The sequence below is a fragment of the Podarcis bocagei genome (assembly GCF_964188305.1).
Source record: "Podarcis bocagei genome assembly, chromosome: 8".
Classification (NCBI taxonomy): Eukaryota; Metazoa; Chordata; class Lepidosauria; order Squamata; family Lacertidae; genus Podarcis; species Podarcis bocagei.
The window spans coordinates 93,546,503-93,573,856 of NC_138133.1; the positions used below are offsets into that span (position 1 = coordinate 93,546,503).

Below are 27,354 nucleotides of genomic sequence, written 5' to 3' on the forward strand. Positions count from 1 at the left end.
TCTGTGTCCCAAGACATTTTATTATGTGTGTTTGCACTGATTCTTAATTAATTCATTTCATAAAATTTAAGCATTACTTGATTGTAAAAACAAAACTATTTGTATGACACCAATAACAGGTAACGTTTTGCACTATTTTGCAAGAGGGTCAGAGGACCCAATCCACAGTGCACTTTCCCTAGAAAATCCCACTGGCACCCCTGGTTGCAGGCAGACCAGATAAATCTTCCAGATTTGCATAATCAAATCAACTTCTAGCTGCAGTAAGAGGGGCCATAGGAACGCAAGTGGGCGGTTTTGTGCACAGCTGGGCCCAGAAGCAAACTCCAGCAGCTCTTCACAAAGCCTCCTGGCCCTAGGCCTGGGAAAAGCCTCCCTCTGCTGCAGACCCCGGGGAGCTGAACTAGGAAAGCAATTCAGCCTCACCTACATGGTGCCCACTTCACTTGGGCCCTCCGTCCTTTCCCTGCTTATTTGACTCCGATACCTGAGCCTCACAACCCACAACTTCCAGCTTTTGGCACCAGGGAATATTCCGTGTCTGCCGTGCCTTCAGGACTAGGCCAGATCCTGCCATTAATGCCAGTGTCAATTATTGGTCTTTGTTGCTCTTGTAGAACCCAGAAGGGGGAATGTGCTTCTTTAGGATGCGTTTCATGCAGATTTCTTCCTGCTAGACTAGTCAAGGAGCCTCCTTTGCACCAAGAAGAGGCAGGCGGTTCTCACTCAACCGCCTGACAGATGTTACCATGTACAGCCAATCTCTATAAGACGGCTGAGGAACTTCTGAAGGGAAACATTCATGGAGCACTCGTTCCTGGGAGTCATGGGTGATGGTAGTGGGGAATGCTGTTGTGCTCATGTTTGGCTTGCAGGCTTCCCATACGCAGCCCGTGAGACATTGGGGGAGCAGGATTCCAGACTTGGTGGGTCCCGTCTGGCTTGAAGCAGCGGCAGCAGGGCTCTTCTGCTGTTGCTATTGTGTACGTGTTAAAGTGAAGGGCAAAAATTCATGCAGGGGCCAGAACGTATGAAACAGAGTCTAAAAGCCTTAAAACAAGAGCAAACAAAGCCAAAGTCTGAATGCCTGCACAACACAGTCACTGCAGGGACTGTCATTCCTATGAGGAGATCTCCCAGGCCAGGAGGAAGATTCTTGGCTGCATTCACCAGCTGAATCTAACCAGTGTGATGTAGTGGGTAAGGGGACACAGGTGGTGCTACGGTCTAAATCACTGAGCCTCTTGGGCTTGGCGATTGGAAGCAACGGGGTGAGCTCCCATTGCTCTGTCCCAGCTTCTGCCAACCTAGCAGTTTGAAAGCACACCAATGCAAGTAGATAAATAGGTACCACTGCAGCAGGAAGGTAAATGGTGTTTCCGTGCACTCTGGTTTCCATCACGGTGTCCTGTTGTGCCAGAAAATTTCAGGAATATATATTCAAGTAATATATTCTGATCAAAAAGCCAAATCAATTGTAAACCAGGTGGTAGCAGATAATTGTAAGATACAGAAGGGAACGAGAGAGGGGTGTCCATTATCATCCCTATTATTTATTCTGACTCTAGAAGTCCTGACGAGAAATATCAGGGCAGATGAAACCATTAGAGGAATTACGGTGGGGGAAAAGACATACTGTATAAAGGCATATGCAGATGACCTTGTAATTACAGTTGAGGATCCTAAGAACTCTCTTCCAAAAGTTCTAGAAAAAAACAGGAATTTGGGCAAGTTAAATAAAACTAAGACAAAGCTGTTAGTGAAAAAATTATCAGAGAAGGATAAAAAAGAACTACAGCAGAATATTGAAATAGAGATTCATAAAAAAGTTAAATATTTAGGAATTTGGTTGACAACCAAAAATATTATTATTAAAGATAATTATGAAAAAAATGGAATGAAATAAAAAGGAATCTAGAAATATGGGAAAGAATGAATTTATCATTGCTAGGAAGAATCACAGTGATTAAGATGAAAATATTGCCAAAAGTGTTCTTTTTATTTCAGTCAGTACTGGTCATAAGTAGTGCAGCATGCTTTAAGAAATGGCAAAAGGATATTACAAAATTTATATGGAAAGGGAAGAAACCAAGAATAAAACATAAATTACTTATGGATATTAAAGACAGTGGAGGCTTCTCCCTCCCAGATTTTAAATTATCTTATGAAGCTGTTACTGGAAAAATCCGAGGGCTCCCTTGGACAAAATAAAGACACCAACCAGGATAACTTGGAGCAAAACAGCAGCCTGTAGGCTTAGCCTTTATTGAACTGTTGCAACAGGGTGTTCCCCTCACTTGCAAGAGAGAGGAAAGACCCAGAAAGATGGTGTGCAAGACCTTATAAAAATTTTGAAATTCCCATCCTCTAGGTCAAGCCCACCCCCAGAAACATCATGCATACATTACAGAAAGGAGGGGTTGAGGGAGGAGTGGTGGTGGTAACCTGAGTGTCCTGTCATCTGGCTGGTTCCCCCTTTCCCCCTCCCCATGAGTACCTTCCAGGAGACAAAGGGAGTTGGCAGTTTCCTGCCCCCAGAGGGAAGATCTGATCATTGTCCTTTGTTTCAGTCCATGCTGAATCCACTCCCATATGCAAGTTCTTTGTGATCTTGATGATCTTCTGTCTAGGACCATCAGGGTTGGCATAGCAACTGGGCAGGGCTCCTGTGGATGTGCTGGGATGGTCAAGGGATTATGGCTGACCAGAACCAAGCCACCCCCCTTTGATAGTCCTTGTCATATGGAGTAAAATAAAAATGGAACAGTGCAAATCCGATGTATGGTTGATTTTTCTATGAATTTATAACAGAAGTGTGGCATATGTAGTGTGTGAGTGTGAGTGTGAAGTTTGTACAAACTGAATGATTGGGGTGGGGGGTTCCTGCTACAAAACCGCTTGCATTGCTTGGATCTGGGACTGGATCAAATTAGAAAATACATATATATTAGAATTAAAAGGACATGACAACAGATTTGGATGGCATGCGTACTAGTGGTATGAGAAAGGAAAAGTGCATAAAGGATTATATAATTATATAATCAGATCACTTTTAAAAGTTTGGGAAAGATACAATGTCAGGGGTTCAGAAGCAGAGACGCAGAGAAGGGAGGAGACAGAGAGCGAGGGGGAGGAATACGAAGGAAAGATGAGTGGGGATGACGAACCGAGATCGCCGAGCTTATCCAGTGAGTCCGAGGATTCCCAGAAGGGAGCGCCAGCAGTCAGAGCAAGGGGGGAAAGCAGGGGGACATCCCAGGAAGAAGGGTCCAGAGAGGAATCAGAGAGCAGCAGTTGGAGATCGGGACCCACGTACCCAGACGGGAACAGCGGGGAGAAAGGGGACCAGATATCGGGTTCCGGAGGCTTTCAGAAGGAGGGAGGGCATGAGTCAGGAGTAGTCACGCCCACCTCGGGGAGCGACGAAACGATCAAGAGGAAGGTTGAGAGTTGGGCGCGCGCGCCAAGTTCAAATGTAGCGGAAGCTGGCGCAGTAAGCAGCCCAGAGAGTGAACCAGGTCCCAAAGCCCGCCGCAAGGAGGCGGAAGGGTCAGGGGGGTCCGCGTCAGAAGAGAGTAGGAAAAAGGAGACCCCGGGGGGCAGAAGGACCCAGAGACGGAGGGAAAGGCGCAGGAGGTGGAGCAAGGCTAGGGTATTAAGCTGGTGTGCTAGAGGCGGAGACTCAGACGGGTCTTCGCCGGTCTGACCTAGAAGAAGTAGGGCTGCACATTGCAGTTTGGAAATGGAACCTGTAATCCAATAAAGACTCTTTTAACCTGAACGCTGGCTAGCGTGGTCCTATGTGAGCTGGGACTGAGTGGCAGCCCTGACAGTAAGACCCGTCTCCTTAAAAGCTTCGGACACCTGATACCTCGCAGCGGAGGCAGAAGCAGCGAGAGGAGGAAATTGGTGTTTGGGAGCGAGCTCACAACGGTTGGCAGAGATGACGGAAGCAGAGAAAATTTCAGCGCTGCAACAGGCAGTGACCCAATTGAACGCGGAGGTACAGGCATCCAAGAAAAGGGAGGAGGATGCGGCAGCCGCCTACAGAGATCTCCACGCCAGGTTTGAAGCATTGGTTAAGCATGGGCAGCCAGGACCCAGACCGGAGGGGGTTGGGTTGGCACGGAGAGCAGGAGGGCTTGTGGCTCACTTCGATGGGAATTTACAACAGTACCCCAATTTTCGAGCAGACGTAATGTGCGCACTGCAACTGCTGGCGAAAGACTTTAGGGATGAGGAAGAGAAAGTGGGGTTTATACTATCCCATTTGCATGGGGATGCGAAAGCGTGGCTACGCAATTTGTGGAGGGATAAAGATCCGGCGCTTCAGAATGCAGATGCCTTTATCAAAGCGATGGATGCGTGCTTTTTATCTACCATTGACGTGGATCTTGCCCGACGGGAGATTCATGGACTGAAACAAGGGAGGGCGAGCGTACGCCAGTATCACGCCCGCTTTTTTGCGCTGGTCAGTGCCTTAGAATGGGACCGGGATTCGCCCCCAGTCAGAGACCTCTTCTGGGAAGGTTTGAGCAGTGCTGTTAAAGACGAAATTGCGAGGGGGGAGAGGCCCCGGAGCACGCAGGAGGTGGTCCAAAGGGCGCTGACTGTGGGGGTGAGGCTGGAAGAACGTCCATGGTGCAGAGACGAAGGACGTGGAGGGCGCGAAGCAGCGAGAAGTTTCTCTTTCGTTCCCAGGGAAGCTGCGCGTGCGCAATCCACACCTCCGCCAGGAGGGGGAGTGGAACCTATGGAGGTGGGAGGCGCCAGGGCTCAGTCAGCTACCAGAGCCCCTGCACCGGCGGCAGTCAAGACTAAACCTCCTAGAGGGACCAGGAAGTGTTATATATGCGACAGCTCTCAACACTTGGCGAAAGAGTGTCCCCAGAGGAGCTCCAAGCACACTGCAGCCTCCGCAATGGTGAAAGCGGCCACGCAACACAGCGAACAACAGCAGGGAAACGACGATGTCTGGCTGGAGACAGAGGCACTGGGGCCCAGCCAGACGCATCACTGAAGCAGTCCCCAGCAATCTTGCAACCCACGGACCCCCTCCCACCCAAACCAGTAGTGCAACTCACAGCATCTCTCCAGCTGCCCGATGGCGTCACTATCGAAGTGCCGCTTTCTGTGGATTCTGGAAGCAACGCAGACTTTATAGCACAGGATTTTGTGGAGCAGCACGCTATACAGCTATTACCGGCCACTCTGCCCCTGCAAGTCGTCACAGTGGATGGTAGAGAGTTGCTGGGGGGGCAGGTGGTGAAGCAAACGCCGCCAATGGTGATGCGCCTTGGCAACCACAGGGAAGTCATCAGTTTTAACGTCACCCGCCTGTCGGACACACCCATTGTGTTGGGCATGAGTTGGCTGGACAGGCACAGTCCGACACTGGCTTGGTACCAGCGACAGCTGATCTTCGGCTCCTCTTACTGCGCAGAACACTGCATCCTGCCCGAACAGGAGGGAGAGGAGGAGGAATCACAACTGCAGTTGGGAACGTTGCAAGCAGTCCCCCACAAATATGCAGACTTTCTGGAGGTCTTCTGCGAGAAGGAGGCAGACAAGTTACCACCGCACAGGCAATATGACTGCAAGATTGACCTCCTACCAGGGGCGACGCTACCGAAGGGGAGGCTGTATTCCATGTCGGAGGATGAACTACAGGAACTCAAACAGTTCATAGATCACAATTTGGAGCGCGGTTTCATCCGGGAGTCCAGGGCAGTAGGGGGCAGTCCTGTTTTCTTTGTGAAGAAGAAGGACACGCCCCAAAAAAGGCTGGTGGTGGATTTTCGCCTCTTGAACAAGATGACCAAGCCCTCTGATTTCCCCATGCCCAGGATTGACGACCTACTGGCGACGGTGCGCAAGGGACGCGTGTTTACCAAGTTGGACCTGCGAGGGGCGTACAATCTCATCCGCATGAGGGAGGGCGATGAGTGGAAGACAGCCATGTTCACGCCTCTGGGAACCTACGAGTACAGAGTGATGCCGTTTGGATTGCAAAATGGCTCCCACGTTTTTCAAGCTTTCATGCATCATGTGTTGGCGGGACTCCTCTACAAGAAGTGCGTCTGCTTTCTGGATGACATCCTGATATTCTCCGAGTCGCAGCAAGCGCATGACCAGGATGTTCGGGAGGTGCTGGAGAGGTTGCAGCAGCATAGACTGTACGCCAAACTGGAGAAGTGCCAGTTCGACACGACGGAGGTGGATTTCTTGGGTTACAAGTTGTCGGACAAGGGGCTAGCCATGGACAGCGCCAAGGTGCGAGCGGTGTTGGATTGGAAGAGCCCGCGCAACCGGAAGGAGGTCCAGCGGTTTGTCGGCTTCGCCAACTTCTATCGCAAGTTTATCAAAGGGTTCGCGATGCAGACGGCGGCTATTACGGACACGCTAAGCTCCAAGAAAAAGAAATTCATCTGGACGGAGCAGGCAGAGCAGTCCTTTCAGGCACTCAAGCGTCTCTTCGCGTCGGAAGAGCAACTGCTGCATATCGACCCCAGCAGACCGATGCGGGTAGAGACAGACGCGTCCGATAGAGCAGTGGGAGCTGTCCTGCTGCAGAGGGACCCACAGGGGGTCTGGAGACCGGGAGCGTTCTACTCCAGAAAGCTCAGCAAGTCGGAGCAGAACTACACCATCTGGGACAGGGAGTTGCTTGCCATTCATGCAGCATTCAAAGCATGGAGGCACTTCCTGATCGGCGCCAAGCACACGGTGCAGGTCTGCACGGACCACAAGAATCTGGAGCACTGGCGCACGGCGAAGTTCCTGAACCAGAGGCAGATACGTTGGGCGGAGTTCTTTGCTGACTTCGATTTCCGAATAGAGTACGTCCCAGGCGACACCAACATCATGGCGGATGCACTGTCCCGAAAACCGCAATACCTCGAAGAGGCGACGCCAGCGGCAGCCATGCACATCTTCGCGCCAACAGCGTGGGCGTGCGCTTCAGCCACAGTAGACCTGGATGCGGTGCGGCGGGCATTGCAGGACGACTCATTCGCGCAGGCGAAGATGGCCGAGGTGCACAAGGGCACGGCGAAGAGCGACGAGTTCCAGATACGGGACGGCTTGCTCTTACGTAAAGGGGCCATCTACGTGCCGGGAGATGAACTTCGCGCCAAGGTACTGCAGCAGTTGCACGACGCACCCACGGCCGGGCACTTTGGCACGGAAAAAACGGTGGAATTAGTCGCAAGGGACTTTTGGTGGCCCAGACTGAGAGGGGAAGTCGCGGACTACGTCGCGAGGTGCGACACCTGCCAGAGGGCCAAGCCGGTGCACAAACCACCGGCGGGACTGCTCGAACCGCTGCAAACGCCGTTTGAACCGTGGGAGAGGGTGGCCCTGGACTTTGTCACGGATCTACCCAGCTCGAGAGGCAAGACGGCTGTACTAGTGGTGGTGGACTTGTTCACCAAGATGGCACACTTCATACCGTGTGCGAAGGTGGCCACGGCAGAACAAACAGCCAAACTGTTCATAGATCACGTGTTCAAAGTGCACGGGCTGCCGCGGTCTATACTGTCCGACCGCGGTCGCCAGTTCATCTCGAATTTCTGGCAGAAGCTGATGGGCTTCCTGAACGTCAAAATCAACCTGACATCAGCGAGACACCCGCAGACCAACGGGCAAGCGGAGAGGGTCAATGCCATCATGCAGCAGTACCTGAGATGCTATGCCAATCAACAGCCTGCGACGTGGGTGGATTACCTGCCGCTCGCCGAGTTCGCCTACAACAACACGAAGCACGTGTCCACGGGGGTGACGCCGTTCTTCGCCAACAATGGGAGGAATCCCAGAACCTTCCCGGGACTGGACAGAGTGGGGGAAGGGGAACCGCAGACGGCGGACGCTTTCGCGTCTGAGTTGCAGGAGGTCCACGATCAACTCCGACGGCAGCTGGAGCTAGCGAAGCACGCATACAAGGTGCAAGCGGACAAGCACAGGCGGGTTGGCGAAGAGATCCGAGTGGGAGACTGGGTCTGGTTGGCAGCCCACGCAGTGCCGACCAGATCGTTAGCCAAAAAGAAGTTGGGGCACAAGCAACTCGGTCCATACCAAGTCGAAGCGCAGATCAACCCAGTAGCTTTCAGGCTGGTGCTACCGGAGGGTTCCAGGATGCATCCGGTGTTCCACAGGTCGGTGCTCACTCCCTACAGGACACCTCACAGGTTCCAGGAACCAGGAACAGCACCGAGTCCGTCTCAGGAGCGGTCGGAGGCGGGAAGATTGCCACAGCAGGACCCCATCAACGAAGTCACGGAGATTTTGGACTCCAGATGGGGGGAAGACGGAGTGGAATACCTCCTAGCCAGAGAGGGCACCCGGGCTAGTGCTAATAGCTGGGTGCCAGACTACGCTTTGGAGGAACCCCTGCTCAAGGACGAGTTTCATGCCCTTTTACCACACAGACCCATGCCAGCAGGCTTCTTCGACGACTGGTTGTTCACGCCCACACTTTCCTCCAGCACGTTCCATGGCTTCGACTCGGACGGGGAGCCCGCACAGCGCACACATTCCCCAGAGGGGTCACCGGAGGGTTCGGCGTCCGACACCTCGTATTGGTGGGACGATCGGCCAGAGGAGCAGTGGCGCCGGAGGTGGCTGGAGATGCCAGGTCAAGCGACCGACGCAGAGACTGACATGGACGTGTGCGGGGAGGATCTCGGTTTCGAGCACGGCGGCACTGAAATGGAGGCGGAGCAGCTCACCGTTGACGAACGCGAGGAGGAAGACTCGGAGGTCTTCAGTTGGCGGCCAGCAACGAGGAGCGAACTGTATCCGGCATTCACTCCTGTGATGATGGAGCACCCTGCAACCACCCTTGAAAGTGGGGAGGGGGGAAGGGGGGGCTTCGAGGGGGGGATGGATGTCAGGGGTTCAGAAGCAGAGACGCAGAGAAGGGAGGAGACAGAGAGCGAGGGGGAGGAATACGAAGGAAAGATGAGTGGGGATGACGAACCGAGATCGCCGAGCTTATCCAGTGAGTCCGAGGATTCCCAGAAGGGAGCGCCAGCAGTCAGAGCAAGGGGGGAAAGCAGGGGGACATCCCAGGAAGAAGGGTCCAGAGAGGAATCAGAGAGCAGCAGTTGGAGATCGGGACCCACGTACCCAGACGGGAACAGCGGGGAGAAAGGGGACCAGATATCGGGTTCCGGAGGCTTTCAGAAGGAGGGAGGGCATGAGTCAGGAGTAGTCACGCCCACCTCGGGGAGCGACGAAACGATCAAGAGGAAGGTTGAGAGTTGGGCGCGCGCGCCAAGTTCAAATGTAGCGGAAGCTGGCGCAGTAAGCAGCCCAGAGAGTGAACCAGGTCCCAAAGCCCGCCGCAAGGAGGCGGAAGGGTCAGGGGGGTCCGCGTCAGAAGAGAGTAGGAAAAAGGAGACCCCGGGGGGCAGAAGGACCCAGAGACGGAGGGAAAGGCGCAGGAGGTGGAGCAAGGCTAGGGTATTAAGCTGGTGTGCTAGAGGCGGAGACTCAGACGGGTCTTCGCCGGTCTGACCTAGAAGAAGTAGGGCTGCACATTGCAGTTTGGAAATGGAACCTGTAATCCAATAAAGACTCTTTTAACCTGAACGCTGGCTAGCGTGGTCCTATGTGAGCTGGGACTGAGTGGCAGCCCTGACATACAAGAACTTATTAGAACAAAAGACTCCATGGTGGTTGTCACCAACAGAAGCAACATCAATTAAAAAAATTAACAAGAAGGAAAACTGGCTCTCATAGAGATCTATTAACAGAAACAGAAAGGAAATTAAAATTGAAAGATTTTAAAGAGATCTGAGAATATGTCAGTGACTGGTTGCAGTATTTCCAAATAAATGAGGTATTTTAAAAAGATAAAAATAAAGGATTTAGTTACATTTTATCTAAATTTCAAAGAGAAATCATAGAAGACAACACTAAAATATTGAAGAAAGATGAACAATTTACAGTGGTGCCTCGCAAGACAAAAAGAATCCGTTCCGCGAGTCTCTTCGTCTTGCGGTTTTTTCGTCTTGCGAAGCAAGCCCATTAGCGGCTTAGTGGATTAGCGCTATTAGCGGCTTAGCGGATCAGCTGATAAGCGGTTTAGAGGATCAGCTGATAAGCGGCTTAGCGGATCAGCTGTTAAGTGGCTTAGCGGTTTAGGATCAGCTGATAAGCAGCTTAGCGGCTTGGGAAAAAGGGGGGGGAGAAAAAACCCCCCGCAGGAACTCGCAAGACATTTTCGTCTTGCGAAGCAAGCCCATAGGAAATACGTTTTGCGAAGCACCTCCAAAACGGAAAACCCTTTCGTCTAGCGGGTTTTCCGTCTTGCGAGGCATTCGTCTTGCGGGGCACCACTGTATTGCTAGAATGGGTAACTAAAGATGAAGAGGTTAAATGTGTAATGATTAAATTGGCAAGAAGATTTACGTCACAATATACAAATGGAAGATTGGGAAAAATTATAGAAAGTGGATTTAAAATTTACTGATTGTATAACTTGGAAAGAGAATTACCGTATTTTTCGCCCCATAAGACGCACCGGCCCATAAGACGCACCTAGTTTTTTGGGGGGGAAATAAAGGAAAAAATTTTTATTTCCCCCCCCCCCCCAGGTGCGCTGCGCTACACCAGGAGCTTGGGGCGTGCGGAGCTCAGCGCGCCCCAAGCTTCTGTGTGCAGGCAAGGTCTCCGCTAGCGTGGGAGAGCTGGGCGCCTCTCCCAGGGCTAGCGGACCCCTGCGCTAATCCAGAAGCTTGGGACGAGCTGAGGTCAGCGCGCCCCAAGCTTCTGCGTGCGCGCAAGCAGTCCGCTATCCTTGGGATAGCCGCGGGGCTCTCCCAGGGCTAGCGGATCGCTGCGCTACACCAGGAGCTTGGGGCGTGCTGAGCTCAGCGCGCCCCAAGCTTCTGCGTGCGCGCAAGCAGTCCGCTATCCTTGGGATAGCCGCGGGGCTCTCCCAGGGCTAGCGGATCGCTGCGCTACACCAGGAGCTTGGGGCGTGCTGAGCTCAGCGCGCCCCAAGCTTCTAGGTGCGCGCAAGCAGTCCGCTGCCGCCCTAAGCCTCGCGCACCCGGTGGGACCTCCTGCCGGGTGCGCGAGGCTTGCAGACACTCGCCCGAAGCAGGGAGAGCCCTCCGGAGGGCTCCCCGTGCTTCGGGCGACAGGCTGCCGCCCCAAGCCTCGCGCACCGGGCGGGACCTCCTGCTGGGTGCGCGAGGCTTGCAGGCATTCGCCCGAAGCAGGGAGAGCCCTCCGGAGGGCTCCCCGTGCTTCGGGCGACGGGCTGCCGCCCCAAGCCTCGCGCACCGGGCGGGACCTCCTGCCGGGTGCGCGAGGCTTGCAGACACTCGCCCGAAGCAGGGAGAGCCCTCCGGAGGGCTCCCCGTGCTTCGGGCGACGGGCTGCCTCCCCAAGCCTCGCGCACCGGGCGGGACCTCCTGCCGGGTGCGCGAGGCTTGCAGACACTCGCCCGAAGCAGGGAGAGCCCTCCGGAGGGCTCCCCGTGCTTCGGGCGACAGGCTGCCGCCCCAAGCCTCGCGCACCGGGCGGGACCTCCTGCCGGGCGCGCGAGGCTTGCAGGCATTCGCCCGAAGCAGGGAGAGCCCTCCGGAGGGCTCCCCGTGCTTCGGGCGACGGGCTGCCGCCCCAAGCCTCGCGCACCGGGCGGGACCTCCTGCCGGGTGCGCGAGGCTTGCAGGCATTCGCCCGAAGCAGGGAGAGCCCTCCGGAGGGCTCCCCGTGCTTCGGGCGACAGGCTGCCGCCCCAAGCCTTGCGCACCCGGTGGGACCTCCTGCCGGGCGCGCAAGGATTGCAGGCATTCGCCCCATAAGACGCACCCCGATTTCCCCTTCATTTTTGGAGGGGAAAAAGTGCGTCTTATGGGGCGAAAAATACGGTACATGAAAATGATGTATAGATGGTATATGACTCCCATTAAATGTATAGAACAAGTTCGAATAAGTGCTGGAAGTGTAGAGAGAAAGAAGGTACGTTTTATCATATGTGGTGGAATTGTAAAGTAATCAAAAATTATTGGGAAATGATATATAATGAATTCATAGAATCATAGAATCATAGAATCATAGAGTTGGAAGAGACCACAAGGGCCATCGAGTCCAACCCCCTGCCAAGCAGGAAACACCATCAGAGCACTCCTGACATATGGTTGTCTAGCCTCTGCTTAAAGACCTCCAAAGTAGGAGACTCCACCACACTCCTTGGCAGCAAATTCCACTGTTGAACAGCTCTTAAACTTGAAGAAGTTTAAAACAACTTTTGTTTAAAAAACCAGAAGCTTTCTTGTTAGGTATCATAGGGTAGAAACTCCCAAAAGAGCAGAAGAAATTGTTCATGTATGCTACAATGGCAGCTACTAGCCCCAAAATGGAAAGATGACGAGATACCAACGAAAGAAGAATGGCAAGTTAAACTCAAGGAATATGCAGAAATGGCGAAACTCAGGCAAAGAGACAAAGACAATAGAGACTTGAAAAAAGACTGGGAATCGTTCATGTTAAATCTACAGAAATACTGTAAAGAAATGGGCTCACCAGCAGAGTTTGAGTAAACACAACTAAGGAAACAAGAGCAAAGGTTAAGAGACAACAATTGTTGTTCTTTAGTTGTGTCCTCCTCTTCGTGACCCCCTGGACCAGAGCAAGCCAGGCACTCCTGCCTTCCACTGCCTCCCACAGTTTGGTCAAACTCATGCTGGTAGCTTCGAGAACACTGTCCCACCATCTCGCCCTCTGTCGTCCCCTTCTCCTTGTGCCCGCCATCTTTCCCAACATCAGGGTCTTTTCCAGGGAGTCTTCTCTTCTCCTTGTTAACGGAGAAATCCAAGGGCTCCCTTGGACAAAAAGCAAAGACACCAACCAGGATAATTGGAGCAAAACAGCAGCCAGTAGGTTTGGTCTTTATTGAAGACTGTCGCGACAGGACTCCCACTCACTGCAAGACGAAAGCCCTGAACAAAAGGAGACCCCAACTTTTATTAGCTACTAATCCCTCATGCTACGCCTCTAAGACTACATCATTGATACATCACAAAAAGGAGGGGTTGAGGGAGGAGTTGTGGTGATAACCCGAGTGTCTTGTCACTTGGCTGGTTCCTCCTTTCCCCTCCCCATGAGTACTTTCCAGAGGACAAAGGGGAGTTTGCCGTTTCCTGTCCCCAGAGGGAAGAGCTGATCACTGTCCTTTGTTACAGTTCGTACTGAATCCACTTCCATATGCAGGTCCTTTGTGAGTGTAATGATCCTCTGTCTAGGAACATCAAGGTTGCTACGGGTTGGCTGCCTTGTGTCAAGTCTCCCCCTTTTGATAGTCCTTCCTTCATGGTGTAAAATAAAAAGTGGAACGGTAAAGATCCGATGTACGGGTTAATTTCTAAGAATTTATAACAGAAGTGTCGCATATGTCGTGTTTGTACAAACTGAATGATGGGGGGGGGGGGGTTTCCTGCAACATCCTTAGGTGGCCAATGTCTTGGAGCCTCAGCTTCAGGATCTGTCCTTCCAGTGAGCACTCAGGGCTGATTTCCTTCAGAATGGAGAGGTCTGATCTTCTTGCAGTCCATGGGGCTCTCAAGAGTCTCCTCCAGCACCAGAATTCAAAAGCATCCATTCTTCGGCGATCAGCCTTCTTGATGGTCCAGCTCTCACTTCCATACATCACTACTGGGAAAACCACAGATCTTTGTTGGCAAGGTGATGTCTCTGCTTTTGAAGATGCTGTCTAGGTTTGTCATTGCTTTTCTCCCAAGAAGCAGGCGTCTTTTAATTTCATGACTGCTGTCACCATCTGCAGCGATCATGGAGCGCAAGAAAGTAAAATCTCTCACTGCCTCCATTTCTTCCCCTTCTATTTGCCAGGAGGTGATGGGACCAGTGGCCATGATCTCAGTTTTTTTGATGTTGAGCTTCAGACCATATTTTGCGCTCTCCTCTTTCACCCTCATTAAAAGGTTCTTTAATTCCTCCTAACTTTCAACAATATGGAAATTAATTAAATGTAAGATGTTGGAACCGGAAGGAAATTTGGTATAAAAATGCTAAGAATATAAGAGCACTCGGCTAAAAGATGAGAAATAAGATAAAATTAAGCAGAAGTAGCAAATAGTTAAAGAGCCAGAAGGGGAAGTTGAGGGAAGTCACCGGGTGGGGGGTGTTTTGTTTTATTGTATTTTCTTTGATATGATTAATATGTTCAATATAAAATGTAATTTTTAATAAAAACTTTTTTTTTTTAAAGTAAACATTGTTATAGGCTTCCAGCGAAAGGGCCGGCGCCTGCCTGACGCCAAGGGGCCGGGAGTTCCGCAGGGGAACAGCCAGGCGGCGCAGCAGCAGCAGCCTTCCAGCTGTCGCGAGAGCCCACGAGGCCCGAAGACTACCGCGGTCTGTCAAACGCATCACTCGGAGGCGGGACTTCCTGGTTTCCCGTCCTATCAGAGACCGAAGGCTCTGACTGGGCCGCAGCTGCCTGTCTTTGGGCGGGAAAATGCGAAATGGTGCCAGGAGCTGCCGCTGAGGCAAATCTCGAACGCGGTGCCGAGTCTCGGAGCGGGAGCCTGGCCACCCGGCGTGACGGAGCGCCGCTCTCCCCGTCTGCCGTCGCGCTCTCTGACGGTCGGTCTCCCACCTGTGTCGTCACCGCCCCCGCCCCGCCCGCCAGAGACCCCCCAAGGAACCGGAAGTCGGTCGGCGGCCCGTTCTCTCTCGCGCAGTTTAGTTCTCGCGAGAGCCTCGCACTCGGGGAAGGAGGAGTCGGGGAAGATGGCGGCGACGACGGCGATCTCTCTGGTGAGCGAGTCGCTCCTCAGCCGGCGGGTGAGGGCTAGGCGGGCGGGAAGGAGGGTGGGCGGCGCGGAGAATACCCCGTCGTCGTGCTCGGGGCGCGGGGGCGCCGCCGCCGAAGTGCCCCCGCCTGAGCCTCAGAGCTATCCCGGCCGGGTAGCGGGCGCGGGGGGAGATGGCGGGACTACATCCCCCAGCATGCCCCGCGCCTCTCTCCCGCCCGGCGCACGGGGCCACAGTTGCCGCGGCCGATGGGGCGCGTAGTTCTTGGCCTCCCAGTCGCTGAGGAGAGGCTAGCGCTCCGGGGTTTTCGAGGGAGGGAGGAGAAGGAGCCCTCTTGGCGCATGCGCATCTGGAGGGCGCTCGCCGCCTGGCGCTGACTGCCGCAGCGAAGGGATCCCGCCCCCCCGGGAGGAGCGGCCCTTTCCGTGGCCCCTCCTGGAGGGGGGACGGCAGGCGCGCTTCTCACCCCCCCCCACTCATTAGCGGCGGAGGAAATGCTTCCTCCCCGGGGCATGGCGGGACTTGTCTCTTGCCCCCCCCCTTAGTCAGCCGCTGGCGGCAACCCCGGTTCTAGAGCGGAGCCGTTATCAGGTGTGTGTGGGGGGGGAAAGCCCCCTCGCCATCTGCAGGAGCAGCAGCGGAAACTACGGAACTCACTCCCGCAGGAGGCGAGGCTGGACACCTGCGTGGCTCTAAAAGAGGATTGGGCGAATTCATGGAGGAGGAGGAGGAGGAGGAGGGGTCTATCGATGGCTACAAGCCAGGATGCTTTTGCTGTGTCCTGGAGGCAGCAGTGCTTCTGAATGCCAGCTGCTGGAAACCACATAAGGGGACAGTGTCCTGCTTGCGCGTTTCGCTTTGGGGGAAGCTGGTTGGCCACTGTGAGAAGAGGATGCTGTGCTGAGCCAGGACCCTATGTTTTTAAGCTGTTGCCCTCCAGGTCCCCCTTTATTTGCGTTGCATTTGTGTCCTGCCCCCCCCCCCTTCCAGCACTGTCTGCACCTGCAAGAGTTCTGGAGCAAACTTTCATGGCACGTCCTACCCCTTTCTGTTACCACACATGTTGTAGGTTGCTGTTTTTTCTCCTTCCTTTGTGGTGCTATAACACAGGCATGTCGCTTCCCAAGCAGCGATAACGTGGTAACAGTGGAAAAGTTTCACAGAACAGCTGAAGGAGTGAAATGATGTTTGGACCGGTTTGGCTTTAATAGAGTCACAAGCAGAGGCAGCAGTGCTTCTGAATACCAGTTGCTCAAAGCCACAGGAGGGGAGAAAGCTCTGGTGCCCAAATCCTGCTTGCAGGCTTCCCGGAAGAGGCATCTGCTTGGCCTCTGTAAGGCCAGGATGGGCCTCATAGACTAATCCTGCAGGAGCATTCTTATGACAGTCTGGTATAAATGTACCTCCAACTTGATAGGTTGCACCTATGTTACTAAGTCATTGCCGCAAGATGCGCTTGTGCCTGGCTCAGGTGCTTGTAAAAGGGGAGTAGATAGGTAGGTGAGAGTGGAACACCGGATTACATGGAACCACTTGCTCTAATCCTGCAGTCACCATCAGTTCACTTGTTAGTCCTTGCGTTAGTGCTCTCTCCCAAGGCTGCCTTTCTCCTTTGTTAAGAGGAAAGTCTACCTACCATCCTCTTGTTTTTGTCCTCAATCTCTTCCAGTTTATCTGGAAGGTCTTTAAGGAAATCCTCCTGGACTGCTTTCCTCACACCTTTTCAAGCTCCCAGTCAAGTCATACATTTGCCCAACCTTTGCCCTCCTGTGAGGGTAGACCATACTGAGTTAGGTGGATCAGTTGTCTCCCTTGGTCTGAAGCTGCTTCTGGTGTTCTGCAAGGTAGCTTCTGTCCTGTCTCTCCCAAAACACTTTGCATGCCTCCATCTCACCTTCTGGGCCACCATGCCAGCCCCCTTCTCTGCATGCTACTTTAAGGATCCTGTGTAGATTGCCACTCACTTCCTTGCCTCCTGGATCTGGTTACATGTTCAGGGTTGCCATATGTTCTGAACAATTTGGGTGAGGGCCCCACAGTGTGTAAAGCAGCCACATCTCTCTCTGTCTTGAGCGGTTTGGAAACTTCCACAGGATATGTGCAGCTCCTATACGAAAGTGAAATGTTTTTGCTCTGTGCTGCTGCACTGCAGCCTCCTTTGCTGTTCCACCAAGTATTTGCCTGATGAGGCCTCTGGGTGTTGCAGTTGCTGCATTACCACATATGGAGAGAGGCATGTGTGGCTAAGCAGTGGGGGTCCTTTCTAAGTGCTGCTGCTGGGCTTGGGGCCATGTGTGCATCCTTGAACTAGAGCTTGTTCTTCAGAGGCACTCTGGAAAGTTGGAGGATGGCAGCAGTGGTGAGGATACAATGGCAACACATCGGGGATCACATGGCAGCTTTTTGGGACGGGGTGGGCAATCACTCCTAGAAGAAGAAAGCTGAGTTCTCTGGGGGAGGCTCAGAGACTTTCCCTCTGTCTTCTCATTGCTCTCCCTTCTGAAGCAGCACAGACTTTCCCTGCAGCACTGCTCAGGCCTGGCCACCTTTTATGAGTGTCTCTTTCGTTGCAGGGCACAGAGACCGTCAAGGTAGAAAATGGACAAAGCACAGCAGCCAAGCTGGGACTCCCTCCTCTCACCCCAGAGCAGCAGGAGGCTCTTCAGAAGGTGAGTGGACCAGCAGGGGCCTTCCTGCTTGCATGCTTCTTCTCCTTATCAAGGCTAGCCGTAATGAGGCTAGAAAGCATCACAGCTCATGGGGAGTAGAAGGCCAGGGGCTAGTCTGCCCCTCCATCCCTAGATGTCCACTTCGTGCGTCTAGGCCCCCTTGGCAAACAACTCCAGTAGCTTTGAAGGTGATGGGGGGAGTCTTGAGCTTCTCGGTCAGCATTGGGCAGCAGCCACTGACTACCAACCTGTCGATGGAGGGGAACTGGTCTCAGGCAGGTGGGCTCTGGAGGAGGAGGGGGTAGTCCTCTGTGCTTGCAGTGCTGGGAAATGCCTCACACTTTGAGGATGCTGGTGACATGTTGTCGCTATGGATGTCTGCTCTGTGACTCTGGGCTTTCTGTCCCCTTCAGGCCAAGAAGTATGCAATGGAGCAGAGCATCAAGAGTGTCTTGGTGAAGCAGACTATTGCCCACCAACAGCAGCAGCTCACCAACCTTCAGGTGAGGCACCACCCAGGGAAGCCCTGCCTTTGCCTCTCCCTCCTCCCCCCTTCCCCAAGGTGGATCCCTTTATGCACTTAGAGCCACTGCACAGCCCTGAGATGTGACTGGAGCCAGGTACTTTAGCTTCCGTTTCCGCTGTGAAATTGGAGTGTGTTGTATTCCCTCCCCCCTCTGCTAGCTCCCAGGCCCACACACTTGCTTGCATTCATTGCCTGGGTAGGGGAAGCTTAGCTGCTGAAGGAGGAGGAGAGCTGGGCTCCCAGCTGGGAGTCCTGATGTTGGCCTGCCTAGAAGGGGGTGCCTGGGGTTGCTGGGTACATCGTCCTCACACTGACAGGGGTAGGGAGTGGCAGTCGCCTTACAGTGCAAGAGGGGTCTGTAGCTGCTGGTGAAGCCCTCTTGCTCAAGAGCCACAGAGTGGGGGTGGGGGTGGGGGCACTGGGGCCAGGCCCTTTGGGCAGCTCTGGGTTACTGGGTGGGGGCACCTCCCTGCAATTAGGCAGCTGTTGAGGGTCAAAGAGGAGCCCCGCCTGTCCTGAAACACCCCCCTCGCTCCCTGGGGCTGGCAGGGGCTGTGCAGCGAGGAGGTGGAGGCGGCAGCGGCAGGCAAGCAAGGAGGAAAGAAGGAAGGAGAGGCCTCTTCCACTTGAGTTTTGACGAAAAGCCGTCGTATGCTCAGCTCCCACAGACTGAACTCTGTCTTTACTGTCTTTCAGATGGCAGCAGTGACAATGGGCTTTGGAGATCCTCTCTCACCTTTACAATCGGTCAATAGACACATTCACTTCTTCTGGGGCACTTGGTCTTAGTCAGGGCCTAGCACAGGGGAGGACGTAGCTGTGGCCTCCCCCTCCCTCCCTCTCCCTCCACATACCCGCCTGCTTTGGACACGCCCCACCAACCCAGGCCAAGTGTTAGCTCCCCAGAGGAAGGAAGACCGTGGGCTGGGGGCAGCCGGGGCCGTTGGAGGCATTGGGCAGAGAGAGAAAGAGCGAGAGAGCTTTAGAGCCAAGCAGCTGGGAGAGCCACCTCTCTAGGGATGCTGAGGTCCTGACCTAAAAGTAACTGCCAAGGTAACTCACCAGTGGGCCAGCACGGGACGCGAGAGGCCTGGCTGCTGGGTGTTGGGGCAGTGAAGGCCCCTCTGGGCAAGTTGGACTGCTCTCCCGGGAGAACACTGCTAGGACAGTGTTTACGGGGGTGGAGAGAGAGAGGTGGCAGTTGCCAGTCCTCCCTCTGCCTCGCCATGCGCAGGGCTCGGGCTGGTAGGGTACCCGCCCCTGCTCCTGTAGCTGGAGCCTAAGCACTGCACAGACACCTCACAGAGCCTCCTCCAGCTGTCCTGAGGCACGGCAGGGTTAGCCTGAGCACTTGGCAGGGCCTGGACTCCTGCCAGGCCCTTGTGCCGCACTGTGCCTGGGCATGGGGTGGAGGTGGAGCTTGCTGAGGCATCCCGGTTACTGCAGCGTGGTGGACAGGGAGGCAGAAGACAGACTGAGCCCTCCAGGAGCCGTTGAAGAGTCCGGCCTTTGAGCACAGAAGGGCAGAAATGCCCTTGAGGGCTGGCCTCTGGATTTGACGGAGGGTACCGGCCGCTCTTCTGGGGCTGGGAGCCTGGGTTTAGCTTAGCATTGGTGGGGCGAGGTCTCCACGGGAGCGAGTAACTGGCTGGCGGCCTTGCAGTGCACCTGGCCCCCCACCCGTGGCACCTCATAGGAGCTGCCCGTTGCTTCCCTGCTTATGTTGGGAGGGGAGCAGGCAGCCCAGGTGGCAGGTCCTGGGGCGGGCTGGGGTTGGTTGTCCTCAACCCCACGTGCTTCCCTTGCGAGTGCATGCAGCATCTCTCCCTAACTCTTTGCTCTGCTGGCTCCTGAATGCTGGGAGGTGTGATGAGGTCCTCGAGGTTGCCCTGTGGCTCTAGTTTCCTTAGTCTGCAGCTGGGAGCCCCATTCCAGAGAGGGGGCCCTTTGCTGGCCCCACAGGCCCCAGACCGGCTCACTTTGCATAGGGAAGGCAGGCTTGGCTTGCAGCTGTCCACTGCCTCACCCATGCAGTCTCTTCTAGCTTGGTCTTCGGCCTCTGTCCCAAAGAGAGGGAGGGAGGGAGGGAGGGAGCAATGAAGGAAGGAGTGATCAGGGCGGGCCTTCTTTGCCTCCTTTTGGTCTCTTGGATCATGCAGGCTCCTTCCTGCCAGAGAAGCATTGCGGGGCCCCTTGGGGGCCCCAGGGCAGCCCTGACCGTTGCACAAAGTCCACGTGGCTCTGGGCAGCCAGTGCGTGTCCCTGGCCATTGGACTCCCCTCTCCCCACCTGATCCCAGAGAGCAGCTCCTTCTGCTGGCCCCATGTGCAGGCGCGGGAGTGCAACTGCTCCAGGGTCCGGCTGGGTTTCCACAGTAGCCTTGTGTGCCACTGCAGGCCAGCAGCTGGGTGGTGGCAAACCTGGGATTGGACGCCAGCTGAGAGTGTCTGGCTCAGGGCTCCAGCCAAGACAGTATGGGGAGGGGAGGGGCAGGGAGACGCATGACTACGGCCCGTGCTTGGGACAGCAGCCCGTTCTTTGGAGCGCAGGCAGTGGAAATGACCCCTTCACATGGCCTGTTGGTTGTTTCTGATGGGGCCTGTCTTGGGGGATGAGGGTTTTGTCAGGTGAAGACTGAAGCTGGATCTCTTGCTGCCCCATGGGAGGTGGTTGACCCCTTTCTGTCTGCAGTAGGATGTGGCAGGTTCCTCTTGCGGGAGTGAGATGAGATGGCTTGGGTGGGCCAGGCTGGGCTGGGGCTGCTGAGACTCGGAGCTTCCCTTCGCTGCTGGGGGCGGGAAAGGAAAGCGGGGTTGTTGGGGAAGAGCTGTCCTTGCCCCTCCAGCTCCCCCCAAGCTGACCAGCCAGACCTTCTTTCTGATACAGATGGCAGCCCAGAGGCAGCGGGCTCTGGCCATCATGTGCCGGGTCTACGTGGGCTCTATTTACTATGAGCTTGGAGAGGACACGATCCGTCAGGCCTTTGCCCCCTTCGGCCCCATCAAGAGCATCGACATGTCCTGGGACTCTGTGACCATGAAGCACAAGGTTGGTGCTGCTGTGTTGCAGCCAGTTGGGTGAGCCCCTTCAGGAGGGGCGCGGCGCCAGGGCCCTGGCATGGGTTGTGAACACCACTCTCTCCCCCTCCTTCCTTGCAGGGCTTTGCTTTTGTGGAATATGAGGTGCCTGAAGCTGCTCAGCTGGCCCTGGAGCAGATGAACTCCGTTATGCTGGGGGGACGGAACATCAAGGTACACACAAGTGCCGGCAGGTAGCTCTCCCTGGCCCTGACAGGGTGCTGCTGCTGCCCATTTGACTGCCTCTCGGTTCACTTGTTTTGGTTTTCTCCCTGCCACTACAGGACTCTGCAGGCATGGAAGCCCCATGCTGACTCCCTCCCCCTATTGGAAATCTGCTTTGGTGCCCGCCCCCCGCTCACCTGGATTTTCAGCAGGGGCTGGACTCCCTCACCTCCAAGCACACCTCCCCTCCCCTCTGGCCCGTTAGTTGCCTGCTTGTTGTCCAGAGGGAAGCAGTCACTTGTACCCAGCACTGTCTTCTGGGGGGCTCCCTGCAGAATTGTGTGTGCAGCAGTGTCAGGAGAGTGTTGGGTGGGCGGCATGCATGCCTGTCCTCCTCAAGGCAAGGACCTTTGCTTGCAGGTGGGGAGGCCCAGCAACATTGGCCAGGCCCAGCCCATCATCGACCAGCTGGCGGAGGAGGCCCGGGCCTTCAACCGCATCTACGTGGCCTCAGTTCACCAGGACCTTTCGGATGATGACATCAAGAGTGTTTTTGAGGCCTTTGGGAAGATCAAGTCCTGCACGTTGGCCCGGGACCCCACGACAGGGAAGCACAAAGGCTACGGATTCATTGGTAAGTGGGCTGCCAGCGGCGAGGGCAAAATCCACTCTGGTATGGGGCAGCTGCCCTCTAATCGTCATCTTCTCTTCTTGCAGAATATGAGAAGGCACAGTCTTCGCAAGATGCTGTCTCGTCCATGAACCTCTTTGACTTGGGGGGCCAGTACCTCCGAGTGGGCAAAGCTGTCACGCCCCCTATGCCGCTCTTGACTCCTGCCACTCCAGGAGGCTTGCCCCCAGCGGCAGCAGTCGCAGCCGCTGCTGCCACAGCAAAGATCACAGCTCAGGTAAGAAGCGGAGTTGAGCATTAGCATTGAGCCGCGTGTGCTGCTCCGTGGTCTGTGTTTTGCAGGCACAGGTTGCACACGTGTGCACACATCTCTTCCATCACATTGCCTGCCTAGAGCATCTCTAGGGGCTGGAGCGACCTGCTTGGACTCTCTTGTTTCGGCCTGCCATGAGTGCTGGTGGCTGTAGCGCTGAAGACAGTTTGTGGGCCCCTCAAGCCTCTTTGGGTGCTTGGAAAAGGAGGGCCAGGGCTCCTTGGGCAGGTCTGATGTGGTGCTGTTGCCTTTCCTTCCATAGGAAGCTGTGGCAGGTGTGACAGGAGCTGCCGTCCTCAGCACGTTAACAACTCCAGGGCTGGTGACGCCGGCACTGACCTTAGCACAGCCCCTGGGCGCTTTGCCGCAGGCTGTGATGGCTGCCCAAGCACCAGGTGTAATCACAGGTGAGTCTGGAGACAGGGCGCTGAAAGTCTCACATGCTGGGTGTGGAGGTGAGGGTGGCCCTGGCATTTGGAGGCTGGAGGTCTCCTTCCTGAATTTGTTGAATCTTCTTTTTAAAGCCCTCAGCGAGTTCCATAGGTGTGTTGTGTGGAGAAGTCGTTCCTTTTGTGTCCTGAACCTGCTGCCAGTCTAATTTCATTGGAGAACAAAAATAACTTTGTTTGCTCTCCCTTCTCCACACCAACATTCTTTTCTGTGTTTTCCCATTGTGTATCTACACTAAAGTAAGCCAACAACCTTCTAAGCAAGATGCTCCAGCCTCTTCATCGTCTTGCTTGTCTTTTTCTCCACCTGCTTCAGTTCAAGATGAGGCATCCACAGCATCTCTGTATGATGGCTGTTCTGGTTTGGATTTCCTGAAATGGGCCTTTTCTTTGCTGCTTAAACGCTGCTCACATTGCTCATGAAACCCGATGTGTTTATTGTGACTCAAGCAGGACATGTAAAGTTTCACTAACCTTTTAGAGTTCTTTGAAAGTGTAAGCAAGCCTATAGATAGAGGTGGTCCAGTCAGCATTGTGCATTGAACCTTTGGAAAAGCTGCTGGTAAAGTCTCTCATTAAATACTCCAGAATAAGTTTAGCGGTCATGGGGTCAGAGGGCAGGTTTGTAGCTTATTAAGGAAGAGGAAGCAGAGAGTAGAACCAGTGTAGGAGGTGGAGTCACCCGAGGATTAGTATTGGGGTGGGTGCATTTTAATTTACTCATTAGTTAGGTGCAAGCAGTGAGGTGGCTGTTTGCTGGTGATGCCAAATGTTCCAAGTTGATTAAAATGAAAAGGGATTGTGAGGAGCTCCAAAATTATCTCTCCAAACTGTTAAATGGGTTTTAACATGGCAAATGCAATTCTGTTCAGTCAAAGGGAAAGTAAGTACATTGGAGCAAAAAATCTTAAATTCATGCATAGGCTAATGGGGTCTGAACTGGCAGTGACTGGCCAGGACCAAGACCTTAGGGCTGCAGTGGACAGCTCAGTGAAGAGCTTGACCCAGTGTGTGGCAGCTGTAAAAAGGCAAATTCCATGCTAGGGATCATTAGGAAAGGAACTGAAAGTAAAGCAGCTGATCTCATAATGTTGTTACAAAAATCTATGGTGTGGCCACATTTGGAATACTGTGTCCAGTTCCGGTGGCTTCACCTCAAAAGGATATTGTAGAGATGTCAAAGGTTTGTTGGCTTATAAAAGTACTTTTTTACCACTATATCATAAACAACCGGGGCGGTGTATAACGTTCAGAAAAGGGCGAACAACATGACCAAGGGGCTGGAGCAGCAGCAGCAGCAGCATTTGGGGCCTTCCAGTATAGCAGGGGAAAGAGAAGTCTGGGAAGCATCATAGAAGTGTATAAGGCATGCATTAATTGGAGGAAGGACAAGGTTTTCTTCTGGCCACGTAATGCTAGAACCCAGTGAGGCCTTCCAAAGAAGTTGCACGTTTAGGACAGATTCAGGTACTTTTTCATACTGTGAATAGTTAAACTCTGCTATTTGCTCCCACAAAATGTCGTGTTGGCCACCCAAAAGATCTAGACCAAATAATGGTGGGTAAGGCTACTAGCCATGATGGCTCTGTGTTCTGCCATCAGTGCCTGAAGCAGTATCCTTCTAAATGCCAGCTGCTGGGAATCTCTGAGAGGGAGAGCGCTGTGGGCTTCCCCTCCAGAGGCATCTGCTCCACGGGCCTTTCTTATTTTCCGGAAGGGCTCTCCTTGTGAAAACAGGTAATTCCTGCCTTTTGCTTCCTGTCTTTAAACCATTCAGTTAAATAATGCATAAGAGGATTTGACCTCTTTCTCAAGAGCCGTTGATGAGGAAGTTTGTTGAAAGCCATCTACATATTTGTTGCTATTCTCAAAGAATTCTAAAAGGTTGGTGAGACAGGACTTCTTATTGCAGAAGCCATGCTGGTTCTTCCTCAGCAAGGGTTGTTCTTCTCTACATTCGACAACTGTAGCCTTGCATATATGTTTTCTACCAGCAAAGCCTGGTTTGGGGGACAGATCATGTCAGGGGATGCATTTGCCTAGTGCAAGAAGTCACTAATTTCCTGCAGCCACCCTCTTCCCAGATGCTTGCAGCACATCAGTTTCATTCACCTCCAGAATCACTTGTTAATCTCATGCTACAACTTTGAGGTACTTTGTAGCCTTTGTACTTCTGGGGAGAGTCTCAAAACAACCTCAGTTCAAGGTGTTTTCTCCCTTTGCCCACACCTGTTGGAGATAGGGGTGAGCAATGAAGTCATGTTTGTAGATGATGGGATATTAATTCCTTTACACTGTGTACAACTCTGGTCACCTTACCACAAACAAGATACTGTAGAGCTGGAACAGAAATGTTTCGGGCTTTGTAGTATTGAAATGTGAGCAGGGAGGCATATGAGGGGTTTTTGAAATGATTTCATGGCATAGAGAAAGTGGACTGAAAGCAGTTTTTCTTCATTGCAATAATAATTTAGGTTACCTTAGCAAGAGGCATTGGTAGTAGGTTCAGCAGAGATAAGAGGGGACTTGTTGGAATATGGAACTCGCTGTTAGAAGGCATCCAATTACCATATTTCCTTTAATAGAAGATTTGGTGTAGGCCAGCTTTCTCAGTGACTATAAGCTATGATGGTCGTTGAACCTTCACCAATATTGCATGTTGTGGAGTGTATGCCGGCCTGGTGATTTCTTTGGAAAACTGGCTGCTGGACTAGGTGGGCCTTTGATCTGATTGAGCAGAGCTGCATTCAGGAGGATTGGGAAGCTGCTTTGTATCAAGTCAGAACACAACCCTATACATAGCCCAGTACTGTCTTTTCTGACTGGCAGACAAGGACTCCAAGATCTTGGGCAGAGAAAGAGGTAGAACAGTTGGTGGTGGAGCAGCTGCTTTGCATGTAGAAGGTCCCAGGTTCAATCCCTGTCATCTCCAGGCCTCTGCCTGAAATACTTGAAAGCTGCTGCTGCCAGCCAGTGTAGACAGTCCTGAATTTGCTATGTTCCTGAATCAAAGCTCCCTCCCCTGAGCTGTCATTACTGCATTCTCCCGGGTGGTGCTTGGCCTCCCCCTTGTTGGGTGCCCTGCTCATTGCCTGGGGAGGGAGGGAGGGTCCTGGAGCATATGAGTTGCCTGACACTGCTCTTGCTCATGCCTTGGTCTGTTTCTTTCCCTTCAGGCGTGACCCCTGCTCGCCCACCCATTCCCGTCACCATTCCCCAGGTGGGTGTGGTGAACCCCATCTTGGCCAGCCCCCCAACACTAGGCCTGCTAGAAGTAAAGAAGGAGAAGGAAGAGGAGGAAGTTTTCCAGGAGTCTGAGAGGCCAGAAATGCTCAGTGAGCAGGAGCACATGAGCATCTCTGGCAGCAGCGCCCGTCACATGGTCATGCAGAAGCTGCTTCGGAAGCAGGAGGTGAGTTGGGGCCAGGGCAGTGAACTTAGCTGCCCCTGTCTTTCTGCCCTGGGACTGGGAGGAGAAGGGACAGGACAGGAAATGTGGTGGAAGGTGGTGCAGAGTGAGATTGACAACACCCTTTGGCTGGGGTGTGGGGAGCCAGCTACCAGAGGATTTCCCCACCCCAGAGTGGGTAAGGAGGGGTCTTGTGGAGTTGTGACATTTTGCTCTCCTTTTCTCCTGGCAGTCAACTGTGATGGTCTTGCGCAATATGGTGGACCCCAAAGACATTGACGATGACTTGGAAGGGGAAGTGACAGAAGAGTGTGGCAAGTTTGGGGCTGTCAACAGGGTCATCATCTACCAAGAAAAGCAGGGCGAGGAGGAGGATGCTGAAATCATTGTCAAGATCTTTGTTGAGTTCTCCATGGCCTCAGAGACGCACAAAGCCATCCAGGCGCTGAATGGCCGCTGGTTTGCTGGCCGGAAGGTGGTGGCCGAGGTGTATGATCAGGAGCGATTTGACAACAGTGACCTCTCCGCATGAACTCTGCTCCAGAGAGACTTTGTTATTGTTCTCCTCAACCCCCTTTGTGTTCAGGGATGCTTCTGGGCCAGCATCTCTTGCTCCTGTCATGTATTTGTAGTTTCGGATAAAAGTGCAAGGAGAAAAACCTTTCTACCTTTGTGCTGGAGTGGTGGTGCTGGTGGGGCATTCCCTTCCCAGTGGCAAGAGACTTTGCGCGCGCTCTCTCTTTCCCCTCCCATCCTGTCTTTCTCCCCTGTCCTTTACCACAAAGGAGTGAATGGGCCGCTTTTACTTAGTTATGGGGGTGGGAATGAAGAAAAAGGGGCCAGGTCATTCCCCCACCCCACCCCCTTTCTGGCAATTATGAGGAACCCTTCTGTCAAATGTTCTGGTCCTCTCTCCATACCCCTTGCTTGGTGATGGTGGCAGCAGTCGTGGCCAGCATCTCTCTTCCCCTACAGAGCAGGCGTGTTGCCCCTGAGCCACATAGGGCCAAAGCCACAGGACTCTGGGGAAAATGAAGATGGCAGACGCACCATCTAGCTTTGGGCTGCAGTTCAGGACCAGTGGTCAGGGATGATGTGAGCTAGGTCCAAAACCTCTGGGGAGGACACCAAGCTGGTGGAAGGCTGGCCCAGAGGATAGATTGCAAACTCATAAGGTTCTCAAGGTGGGTGTGAGAGCAGCAGAATAAAGTACCACCTAGAAAATAATGATCTGTCCCCCCAACCAGGCTTTGCTGGTGAAAACATATACAAGGCTACAGTTGTCAAATGTAGAGAAGGACAACCCCTGCGGAGGAAGAAGAATGGAA

At 53.6% G+C, this 27,354-nt stretch overlaps 1 protein-coding gene across 3 annotated transcripts; it reads left to right on the plus strand.

Moving 5' to 3' along the window:
- The first annotated feature begins 14,287 nt into the window (after positions 1 to 14,287).
- PUF60 (poly(U) binding splicing factor 60) lies at positions 14,288 to 26,685 on the plus strand. 3 transcript variants are annotated; one of them, XM_081204198.1, is made up of 11 exons: positions 14,633 to 14,790; positions 17,361 to 17,456; positions 17,870 to 17,959; positions 18,679 to 18,729; positions 20,869 to 21,030; positions 21,141 to 21,233; positions 21,645 to 21,858; positions 21,942 to 22,132; positions 22,431 to 22,575; positions 25,794 to 26,029; positions 26,259 to 26,685. In XM_081204198.1, the coding sequence occupies exons 1-11, from the start codon at positions 14,764 to 14,766 to the stop codon at positions 26,556 to 26,558; spliced, it is 1,605 nt and encodes a 534-aa protein (XP_081060324.1). In that variant the 5' UTR covers positions 14,633 to 14,763; the 3' UTR covers positions 26,559 to 26,685. The 3 variants fall into 3 exon arrangements, with proteins under 3 accessions (XP_081060325.1, XP_081060324.1, XP_081060323.1); XM_081204197.1 differs by having other exon boundaries at positions 14,716 to 14,817; XM_081204199.1 differs by lacking the exon at positions 18,679 to 18,729 and having other exon boundaries at positions 14,288 to 14,817.
- Positions 26,686 to 27,354: the final 669 nt, after the last annotated feature.

Bases quoted from the DNA above. Each gene is read 5' to 3' on its own strand.
- PUF60 (XM_081204197.1), top strand. From the start codon at position 14,764: ATGGCGGCGACGACGGCGATCTCTCTGGTGAGCGAGTCGCTCCTCAGC. The intron at 17,457-17,869 runs GTGAGTGGACCA...TGTCCCCTTCAG, and splicing joins AGCAGGAGGCTCTTCAGAAG to GCCAAGAAGTATGCAATGGA. The intron at 21,859-21,941 runs GTAAGTGGGCTG...CTCTTCTTGCAG, and splicing joins CAAAGGCTACGGATTCATTG to AATATGAGAAGGCACAGTCT.